This window comes from Berghia stephanieae, chromosome 10 (genome assembly GCF_034508935.2).
Source record: "Berghia stephanieae isolate SIO BIC M18660-M18661 chromosome 10, UCSD_Bste_1.3, whole genome shotgun sequence".
Taxonomy (NCBI): domain Eukaryota; kingdom Metazoa; phylum Mollusca; class Gastropoda; order Nudibranchia; family Aeolidiidae; genus Berghia; species Berghia stephanieae.
This window is the reverse complement of record NC_088369.1, coordinates 43227290-43239505: the sequence shown is the minus strand read 5'-3', so window position 1 is coordinate 43239505 and position 12216 is coordinate 43227290. Positions and strand designations below refer to the sequence as shown.

The 12216-nt window shown below is 34.2% G+C and overlaps 1 protein-coding gene across 1 annotated transcript in view; it reads left to right on the top strand.

Annotated features, from left to right (window-relative positions):
- The window catches only part of LOC144955824 (glutamate carboxypeptidase 2 homolog), a gene marked incomplete in the record, with an annotated part of 56075 nt that extends 50646 nt beyond the window's left edge, over window positions 1–5429 (top strand). Inside the window, 3 exon segments of the mRNA XM_078886020.1 lie at window positions 1–215; window positions 936–1092; window positions 4282–5429. Of these exon segments, the coding sequence (XP_078742146.1) occupies window positions 1–215; window positions 936–1092; window positions 4282–4459 (550 nt within the window).
- Between the last annotated feature and the right edge of the window lie 6787 nt (window positions 5430–12216).

Genomic DNA, 12216 nt, shown 5'->3' with positions numbered 1-12216 from the left:
CCCGGACACGTTGCCATGGCTACACAGCTACAGCTATGCCCACCATTACAAATTTCACATCGCCGCCACCCGTATCCTGGTCATGGGCCTGATGAGCCTGGTAGACAATTCAGTCCTGCCCATCAGCATGGAAGGACTGGCCAGGGAGTTTGAGTTGACCGTGTGGCAGACGTCGTCCATCATAGAGGAGTGTACACTGGACCAGGCAGGATTAGGTAAGAGGTTGCCTCCCTTTCTCTGCGTCTTCCTTGACCTATCTTTATAAGGTTTTTTTTATTTGTTTATAGTATAGATGGGGGGGGGGGGGGGGGCGAAGTGGCCGAGTGGTTAAGGCATTGCACTGTGACTCGGTTGACCCGGGTTCAAGCCACGCTTCAGGCACTTTTGTTTTTTTCCTTGAGCAAGATTATTAACCCCCAATTTGCTCACTTGGACAACATGGGTGATTCCTGTTGACCTCAGACATCTTGTTTGATGAGTTATCTATATTCCTTCGTGGAATGCCTAGGCGACGATATCTTATGATGTCGTGGCGCAAAAGACATAATTTTTTAAAATTGTTATAGATGTAATTGTTGTGAAAAGGGATTGGAAAAAATATTGGATTTTTAGAATTATTTAAAAGTATATTGCCATTGTGCCATGTGAGGAAATGTGTTCGAGATTTTTGTGTTGCTGGTATTATGAAAATAGAGGGATTAAAACGGGGAATTCAGATGTGTTCGACTTTTTTTATGCTGTACTGTATATCAACAGATCTCAAGTATTGATTAATGATGCTTTTTTGCGTGCAGAGCATTTGTAGAAAACCATTTTTTTTTGTATCCTTTGTTTCTGTTTCTTAAAATGATCTAATCTAACCATTAGCTCTTTTAATCTTCTAAAATCAATAAACAGTAACAGGTTGCCAAAAAATTCTATTTTTCATTTCCCAGACCGTGTGTTGGCATTGGGTGAACGCTTCCAGAAAACAGCCAAAGCCTTTGAGGGACTCGCTCAGGACTACGTAAAGCTTAACGATACGATGGGAATTAGCACAGTGAACAACATAAAATCTCATGTGGAGAGAGTGTTTGTCATAAGGCACCACGGGTAAGACACATGATGAGACAATAACATGTCTATTGGATGGTTTTATGTCTATTGGATAGTTTTATGTCTATTGGATAGTTTTATGTCTATTGGATGGTTTTATGTCTATTGGATAGTTTTATGTCTATTGGATGGTTTTATGTCTATTGGATAGTTTTATGTCTATTGGATGGTTTTATGTCTATTGGATGGTTTTATGTCTATTGGATAGTTTTATGTCTATTGGATAGTTTTATGTCTATTGGATAGTTTTATGTCTATTAGATGGTTTTATGTCTATTGGATAGTTTTATGTCTATTGGATAGTTTTATGTCTATTGGATAGTTTTATGTCTTGGATAGTTTTATGTCTATTGGATGGTTTTATGTCTATTGGATGGTTTTATGTCTATTGGATAGTTTTATGTCTATTGGATGGTTTTATGTCTATTGGATGGTTTTATGTCTATTGGATAGTTTTATGTCTATTGGATAGTTTTATGTCTATTGGATGGTTTTATGTCTATTGGATAGTTTTATGTCTATTGGATAGTTTTATGTCTATTGGATGGTTTTATGTCTATTGGATAGTTTTATGTCTATTGGATAGTTTTATGTCTATTGGATGGTTTTATGTCTATTGGATAGTTTTATGTCTATTGGATAGTTTTATGTCTATTAAATGGTTTTATGTCTATTGGATGGTTTTATGTCTATTGGATAGTTTTATGTCTATTGGATAGTTTTATGTCTATTGGATTATGTTTTGATTTTATGTCTATTGGATGGTTTTATGTCTATTGGATAGTTTTATGTCTATTGGATAGTTTTATGTCTATTGGATAGTTTTATGTCTATTGGATATTATTCTATTGGTTTTATGTCTATTGGATAGTTTATGTTATGTCATTATTGTCTATGGATAGTTTTATGTCTATTGGATGGTTTTATGTCTATTGGATAGTTTTATGTCTATTGGATTTATGTTTTGATGTTATCTATTGGATGGTTTTTATGTCTATTGGATAGTTTTATGTCTATTGGATGGTTTTATGTCTATTGGATAGTTTATTATATGATTCTATTGGATGGTTTTATGTCTATTGGATAGTTTTATGTCTATTGGATGGTTTTATGTCTATTGGATAGTTTTATGTCTATTGGATAGTTTTATGTCTATTGGATGTTTTATGTCTATTGGAGTTAGTTATTGATGTTATGTCTATTGGATGGTTTTATGTCTATTGGATAGTTTTATGTCTATTGGATAGTTTTATGTCTATTGGATAGTTTTATGTCTATTGGATAGTTTTATGTTTATTGGATAGTTTTATGTCTATTGGATGGTTTTATGTCTATTGGATGGTTTTATGTCTATTGGATAGTTTTATGTCTATTGGATGGTTTTATGTCTATTGGATAGTTTTATGTCTATTGGATAGGTTTTATGTCTATTGGATGGTTTTATGTCTATTGGATGGTTTTATGTCTATTGGATAGTTTTATGTCTATTGGATTTTAGTTATTTTATGTCTATTGGATAGTTTTATGTCTATTGGATAGTTTTATGTCTATTGGATAGTTTTATGTCTATTGGATGGTTTTATGTCTATTGGATAGTTTTATGTCTATTGGATAGTTTTATGTCTATTGGATGGTTTTATGTCTATTGGATAGTTTTATGTCTATTGGATAGTTTTATGTCTATTGGATGGTTTTATGTCTATTGGATGGTTTTATGTCTATTGGATGGTTTTATGTCTATTGGATAGTTTTATGTCTATTGGATGGTTTTATGTCTATTGGATGGTTTTATGTCTATTGGATAGTTTTATGTCTATTGGATGGTTTTATGTCTATTGGATGGTTTTATGTCTATTGGATAGTTTTATGTCTATTGGATAGTTTTATGTCTATTGGATAGTTTTATGTCTATTGGATGTTTTATGTCTATTGGATAGTTTTATGTCTATTGGATAGTTTTATGTCTATTGGATGGTTTTATGTCTATTGGATGGTTTTATGTCTATTGGATGGTTTTATGTCTATTGGATAGTTTTATGTCTATTGGATAGTTTTATGTCTATTGGATAGTTTTATGTCTATTGGATAGTTTTATGTCTATTGGATAGTTTTATGTCTATTGGATGGTTTTATGTCTATTGGATGGTTTTAAATACAAATATAGGCAATCCCTTACCTTTTCAAAACTGCTATAATCTTAAAAAATGAATAATGTTCGTTTTCGGTGACGATGATAAATCTGTATTGCCCACAATACGGACATTTCAATGATTTACATTCCTTGAGCAAACATAATAAGCAGATAAATGTGTGGGTGTTATGATAATATAGTTATAGTTCTTATGTAAAGTCTAAGCCAAGTTTATCTCACTACACCGTATAATCTTTAAAAAATTGATTTTTTTTTAAAAAGTCAATTTGTCAAAACCTTAACCCTCTCCATACCAACTACAGGAAAATCGTCACATTCGTTACGATACAACCAACATTTTTCTTATTCAAATTTCTCTTGTTGATCATGAAATTTAAAGAAAATTGACAGGGCATGTTTTGCTACAGAAATTATTTATCGCAAGAACTTACTGCTATTGTGTTTGAGTGATAAAAGATCTATTTTTGTGTTAGTTGGGTGTGTAAGGTTTTGGGGAAAATCCTGAAAATGGCTGGTAAGGAGGGAGTTAAGTAATGAGAGGAGATTTCGCTAGTTCAATGGGTAGAGCACTTGTTTCACATGCAAAGCGACTGGGATTGATCCTGAGTAAGGTCAAGATTTGCTCGTTATTTCTACGACTTTTGATGGGATGCTAGTCTTGTACAAAGTATGTTTGCGCCAGATTTAAAGGCCTACCTGTTATAACTGTATAAATTGTTATGATTATTTACCCAATCTCTGCGGAATGGATGAAATGTTGAGGAAAAAAAATCCATTACACCCAGCAGTATTGACACAGATCTTTTTGTTAAAGGAATGTCACCTAAAAGAAATATATTTTTTTTTAATGATTATAAAAAAATGTATTGTTGATTTTTAATAAATTAATATTTATTTTGTTTCAGAGAAAATAAATCTTGATTTTAACTTTTTCGAAAAGCTAATCTCATTTTACTGGCATATATAGGTTTTCAACTCTGCATTCCATTTCTTTATTCATCTAATCACAATTTTGAATTTTGTTTTGCTACTAGAACGGCCCATCACATCTTGTACCCTACCAACCGGGATGGAAGTCTGCAACATGCTACACACCTGTGTCAGCTGTCTGCTGTGTCAAGCACAGATGTCTTAGCACTCATGAAAGAGTATGAAAGTGTGCTGGAAAGGATAGTTAAGGAGTTGGAGCTGATGCTGAAGATCGGGGCTTAGGAGTCTTGTCACACACAAAATGTGTCAGTGCATGACATAATCAGTCGGAAGATGAACATTTTGGATTTGCAATTATTTTTTTTTTGCATTTTCTGAAAGAATATGCTCCCCAGAGCATTTTAATCTTTATTTGAAATAAATCGGGTGATTTTTATGAAGTTATGGTCAGACATATGGGAAAGGTATCCAGCAACTTTTCTCAAATTTCATACTTTTTCAACTTGGCTAACTTTAACAAATATTTAGAAGTGAAATTAAGCTTTGATATTTCCCGAAGATGTACAAAAAAGGTTGATTTTATCATTTATGAGCAGAACTCATTTTGGATAAAAATTGACTTCTATCCAAACTTGGCAATATCTCAGTTGAACCTTTTCACCATCCAACTGATTATGTCAATCGCTGTACTGTAATGTCAATGGAATCTTGAAATCTGCCTCATGCTTGTGAGATTGTTTGAACGCACGGAAGTTTGAAATTTTTTTTTCAAACATTTAAAAAATCTACCTTGTGCCCGTGAGATTGTGTTGAACGCACTGAAGTTTGACATTTTTTTCAATAGTTTTGTTTGGGGGTGGGGTAAGGTGTGCATGGGATGAGCGAAATATAGATGTGTTCACATGTATGTACGTGTGGGTGTTTATGTGTGGAAGTGCACTTTATTTTTTTTCTCCCTTTTGGAAGAGGTTCTCTTCTGGGTGGGAGTTTCAAATAATTTCATACTTGTCACAGCTAAAGGTGGCTCTTGGATATACTTAAAGTGTTCTTTTTTTTTTTTTTGGGTACTTTTCCCCTTAAATTCTCTTTTCTTGGGACTTTTAAACATATCTATCTAAATTATAGTCTGTATCTTTTGACTTTAGCCATGCACTCTTTCCTTGGGCTGAAATGACATATTGTGAGTTTTTGCAAGTGCCATAAAAAAAAAAAAAAAAAAAAAAAAAAAAACGAGATAGAAAAGTTGAAAACGTTTGGCTCTATATTCTTTTTTTTTTTTGGGGGGGGGGGGGGGGGGGGGGGGGGTTTTAAATATTTTTTTTAAAAAAGTTTTAAAAAGAAATTTTACAGCTTCAGTAATTTATGAAGTAATATTATAATCTCATCTTTTCTTCAGCCAACAATATTTAACAATAATGCCATTCTTAATAATAGTTGTATGGTGTTTTTCTCGCTGAGTTTACATATTGTAATTATTTTTTAAAATTAATTTATATCTTGGCTGAAGAATGGTTTGAGCTCGAAACATTCCTTGTCATCTGTGTTTATACTTTATTAAATTTATATTATCTATTTTTGTTCAATACTTTTACGGTTCACTGCTCCAGGCAGCTTAGTATATACTTTTAAGAATTTTCCTGATTGTTAATATTATGATGATGAATTGCTCGGTCTATTATACATATCAATACATGCGCACACTATTTTTGTGCTAATATTTCCTATCAAATTGTTAAATTTTATTTTTTTTTTTTTTCTCTAATTTTCTGTTTTGTTCTCTGTATTGAAATGAAATGAAATGTCTGTTATGACTTATATTCAGTGATTATAATTGATCACGATAAAATCTGATTGTAAATGTTCGAATTTTATTGTATATATTATACAATATGTTTTTGGTGATACACGTGTGCATTGGGAAAAAAAAAAACGAAAAAAACAACACAAATAACAAAAACAAAAATAAACAAAACAACTGTACAGTTCTGCATTGACAGCCAAGCTGAAAATGACAGCCAAGCCGAAAATGATAATGTAACTTGGGTAGGCCACTAGGGCCCGTTTTCATGAACGAGAACTAGATTTAGTAATTTACTCGTCTTAGTAAATGACTAGCTAGTCTTAAGCCTAAGCGAAGCAACTGACTAAAAAAAATCGGATTTCATGAACATTTTCTAGTCTCTGACTAGCTAGTCTCTTGCCTAGAAGTGGGCGTTGTAAGGACGGTGACTAATTCAGCTATTTTGTGAGGGTAACATCATGCTCTCTAGTACCCGCCTTCATATTTACAACGCAAAAGATTTCCAAAGAGGAAATTAGCAACACATGATATTGACTGTCGACTGTTATAGACTGTCAATTCTATATTTAGGCCAATGTAAGTTTCATTGAGAGTCGATGTACATGGAGATTGATACTCAAATAAATTGAACCAAAAAACAAATAAACAAAACAAAAGAGAAAGTGTGTTCTGATTAATCACATTATTTCAGTCAGTTTCAACGCCAACAGAATAACTTTTGTATTCACTATACTTTCTAATCATTTTTTTTTTGGTTGTTCTTTGATGCAAACCCTTCTATTATTGGAGTCTTTTTCACTCTCAACTCATGAACCGATAGACAGTTTTAAAAAGTTTTTACTCACAAAAATGTGTACTTTCGACGATCTGAACTTATCTTACAGTTTTTTAAAGCCAGAGTCAATGGCAACAGGTCACTTTTTGCCTCTGTCATTCATTCATAACCAATGTATTTTCTTTCCGTATCGAAGCGCACTCAATCTAAAAATAGCTGCTATCTTGTTGACGCTATGACATCTCCTAGTAACTAGTCACAGACTAAAGCATGAAGTCTTGCCTCAGCAAATGACTAAAACTTGGTCAAACTTAGTCCGAAGGTGTCGTGATTTTAGTCTCGGACTTGCATTGTCAACTCACATGAAATCCGATGTTTTCAAGTCCTTGACTAAAGTCAGAGATAGTCAGAGACTAATCGCTAGTCTGCGTTCATGAAAACGGCCCCAGCTTTGGTCACCAATGCCAGTGGCATCTACATAGACTGACACCATTACTGCTGTAAAACCCTTAAAAACACGAACACATAGACTGACACCATTACTGCTGTAAAACCCTTAAAAACACGAACACATAGACTGACACCATTACTGCTGTAAAACCCTAAAAAACACGAACACATAGACTGACACCATTACTGCTGTAAAACCCTTAAAAACACAAACACATAAACACAAATGATCTATAATTGTAGCAAGCACTCAAAAGCCCTAAAGCAATTACACACTGAAACAAAAAGTCCCACCATCCATTGTTTTCAACCTAACCACACTGATGTGTCAATACCTTGGTGTGTGTAACGCCTTGATGTGTATTAAGAATATGCAATATCTCGTGCTTTCAATAAATCTTGCCTTCCATTCTCACATTTTACACTTGTATTACATTATTTTATGACTCTTTTTTTTTTTTTAATGTCATTTTAAGATAATATTTTATAACATTATCATCATTAATGTACATCTTTCATCACAATACATCATGTATGGGTACCTGTGTGTCTTTGTGTCTTTGTGTGTGTGCGTGAGAGAGAGAGAGAGAGAGAGAGAGAGAGAGAGAGAGAGAGAGAGAGAGAGAGAGAGAGAGAGCGAGAGAGAGAGAGAGAATTTGTGCTTGTTTGTGTCGATATGTGTGTGTGTGTGTGTGCTTGGGTGTGTTTGGGAGAGAAAGAGAGAGAGAGAGAGAGAGAGAGAGAGAGAGACATGTTTTATATATTAGTATTGAATACTCCATCTTTCTCAAAACGTGTCAAATCGTATTCCTCGGATCACAAAATAAATTATTGATTACCTTGTAAATAAATCGATTATTAAATCAATCAAATTGTATTATTCAGATCTTGCGTCATTGACTTAGAATGAGACAACACATTTAACTGGGTAGGGTTTCCGACCTCCCATAGTGGGCAGGGAGGTACTTGTTGTGTCTTCTATCCCCCTGTATCTGTTTTCCAATTGCCTCCTGTCTTTGTCTTGGAATGAGATTACTAAATTTTGTCCTGACCCTAGCCGGAATCTTTAGCTGGGAGGGAAACAGTCGAATGTATAGTTATAGTTTTGGGAGATGATATTTTTTTTCCTTGTAAATCTGTTATGTAGTGTTATTTTTATATTTTTAACATATGATTTGTAAACATTTGAGTGGATTTCTCTTAGTGGGATCTTGTGCTGGTGTCTGGGTGAGACTTTCAGGTGATCTCAAACTAAGTACACTGATAGTGTGCTTTTGGAATCTAAATATGTTTCCTATTTGAACCTCTTCCCCTTTGTCTTACTTTTTCTTCAAGTCCTTATAATTGTACATCAAGAATGTCTTTACTGTCCAATTTTCTTCCTTTTTACTGCCGTTTATATAACCGTAATGTGTTGCAAGAGCAACAGTGACTTCGAAGATACAACAGAGAAGACTGAGACTTGTGGGGCACTGATGGAGACACAAGGAGTCCTGTGCTATGGGAACCACCTGAGAGAACCACAAACAGAGGCAGGCAGAATAAAACATACATTGACTGTCTGCTAGATGACACAGGAATGGACAACACCCGGGAGCTGCTGCGTACGCTTATGGAGGACGGGACAGAATGGTGAAGACGTGTGGCTCATGTTGAGCGCCCCAAAGGGCGGCCTAAGTAAGTAAGTAAGTGCCGTAAAGCCCTTAAAAACAACAAACAACATATTTTTTTCCTTGTAAAGCATCCCCCTTGTTTTATACTGATCGTATTTTTGTTTTGAACGTATCTTGTAAACCTGGGTGGGGTTCCTTACATCCCAGAGTGGGCAGGAGGGACTGACTGTGTCTTCTATCCCCCTCTATCTGTTTTCCAACTTGCTTTCTGTCTTTGTCTTGGAATGAGTTTACTTGGTTTTGTCCAGGCCCTGGCCGGATACCCGAACTGGGAGGGAAACAGCCAAATGTATAGTAAGAGTTTTGGGAGATGATATTTTTTTCCTTGTAAATCTTCTCTCTGTTATGCACTGTATTGTTTTGTTTACATCTTATATTATGATTTGTAAACATTTGAGTGTATCCCTCTTAGTTGGAACTTGTGCTTGTGTCTGGATGAGACTTTTAGGTGATTTCAAACTGTACTTTGATAGTGTGCTCTTGGAATCTACATCTGTTTCCTATTTGAACAAATTCCCATTTGTCTTACCTTTTTGGGGTGCTTTAATTGTAATTCTAATAGAATTTCTATAACTTTTTACTATCCCATTTTCTTCCTTTTTACTTGCGCTGATATGACCTTAATGTGTTGCAAGCGCCATAAAACTCTTAAAAACAAAACAAACATATATGATTTGTAAACATTTGAGTGTATCCCTCTTAGTTGGGACCTGTGCTTGTGTCTGGATGAGACTTTTAGTGATCTCAAACTAAGTACTTTGATAGTATGCTCCTGGAGTCTGTTTCCTAATCCTATTTGAACCAACCCTCAAAAACAAAACAAAAACAATATCTTGTAAACGTTTGAACGTGTTCGTCTTAGAGGAATCCAGCTCTGGTGTCTGGATGAGACTTTCAGGTGATCTCAAGTTGACTACATTGATGATATGCTCTTGGAATTTACAACTGTTCCAGCTAACTTACCCCAATTTGCCCATGTCTTTGACTTATTGAATTGCCCTTTTCTTCCCTTATAAAACTGGGGGGGGGGGGGGGGGGGGGGGGGGGATCGGAACGCTGTCAGAGAATCGCTCGTCACATAGCTGAGTCCTTGGAAAAGGCTATTTACTCACATTCTCTCACCGTACTCAGGTGTAAAATGAGTGAGTACAGGGCCGTTAACAGCGTTGTCTCTATCGGAAAAAAATTGTAATGCCGCCTTACAGTCCAGCTGGGGTCGTGCCTCGTTCTATAATGTTTCATGTTGCTGATGGTCAGGAACCCTTTGTCAAGCACTTTGTGCTCGTTTAGTGGATGATGCGCTATATATAAGCTCAAGCCTGTTTTTTTCTAAACCTTAACTTAAACGTTTATAATATAATTGATATAAAAAGCATTAACAAAGAGCAAAGTGACGTCTGTCAATGTTAGATGGGTGATTCAGGAACAGTTGAGTTGTTTTTTGTTTTTTTTTAAATTTTTTTTATATAGGTATATATTATAGTAAATAATAATAATGATAATAATAATAATAATAATAATAATAATAATAATAATAATTAATAATAATAATAATAATAATAATAATAATAATAATAATAATCTTTATTGTCCAAATAGGCAATTATTGTTAGGTTACAGCTCTTGTAATAGGGGGGGAAAGTAGTTAAAATAGTAGTAATGATAATAATACTGATAGACTGATAGTAATGACGATAATAATGAAATAATAATATTAATGATAAAAATAATAATAATAATAATAATAATAATAATAATAATAATAAATAGAAATAATAACAATAATAATAATAAGAAGAAGAAGAAGAAAAAGAAGATCAATGGTCGTTATAAGCATTGCGCACATGCAATTTTAACCCTCTCCATACCAACTATAGGAAAATCATAACATTCATAACGATACAACCAACCTTTTTTCTTATTCAAATTTCTTTTGTACATCATAAAATTTAAAGAAAATGAAAGCAGTGTGTTGTAAAGCATGTTTTGCTAAAGAAATTATTTATCCCAAGAACTTTACTGCTAATTGTGTTTGAGTGATAAAAAATATATTTTTGTGTTAGTTGGGTGTGAAGTTTTGGGGAAAATCCTGAAAATGGCTGGTAAGGAGAGAGTTAACCCACTCCTTACCACCCATAGAAAAATCGTCACATTCGTTACGATGCAACCAACAATGTTCTCATTCTAATTTGTTTTGTACATCATAATGTTTGAACAAAAATGTTTGCTATAGTTAAAGTATATCAACACTGTGTTGAAGAGTTCGTTTAGCAGAAAAAAAAACAGCTTTTGTGTTTGAGTGAAGTAAATGTATTTTTGTTTAGGTTGGGTGTGAAGTTTTGGAGAAAATCCTGAAAATGGCTGGTAAGGAGAGAGTTAAAGCAATTTTAAAAACAAAGATGTAGCCTATTACAGTGGTGTAGCATTATTAGTTCAGTTAACATTTCGCCAACTCCTGGACTAAATGCCCCCATACAATCATAAAATTTCAAGGACCACGTCAAACAGAAATATTTAAAGGTTTTGATACCGGTTTTGTTTAAGACACATTTAGTCATAGGTTCAGGACTAACGAACGAAGGCATTGCAATCTCTTTCCATGGAAACTGTTTCAGCATTATCTTGAGATTTCAAACGTATGGGGAAAAAGACCTAGGAGTATTTATTGATAGGAAGCTAAACTTCAAGAAGCAAATTAAAGATGTTCAATCTAAGGCTAGTAAAACACTCGGAATAGTGAAAAGAAATTTCAAGAATCTGAAAACAAAACACATGACTACCATCTACAAGACTATGGTTAGATCAAAGCTGGAATATGCTAACTGCATATGGTATCCGAAGTTTGAGGGAGACAAAGACTGTTTGGAAAGAGTGCAAAGGAGAGCAACAAAACTTATCACACACCTGAAAGACAAAACATACTGTGAGAGATTGAAAGAATTAAATCTCCCGACCTTAGATTACAGGAGAAGAAGGGGAGATATGATCCAAACATATAAAATAGTAAAGGGAATAGACAGGGTAGAGGCAGGATTCCTTAAACCAAACAAGAACATTCAGACACGAGGAAACAGCAAGAAACTGAAAAAAGAACGTTTTAAAACAAATGAAAGAAGGAACTTTTTTTCATCTAGAATTGTAAATAACTGGAATAAACTACAAGAAACCACAGTATCAGCAAAAAATTTGAATAAATTCAAAGCAGAGTTGGAGATAAGCAACACCCTAGGAAACAAGTTCAATTATAAAAATTGGTCCAATCATTAATAGATGAGGAGGAGCGAAGGAGACTACACCAAGTCTAAAAGCTCTATACAGAGGTATCCAGGTAGGTATCCAC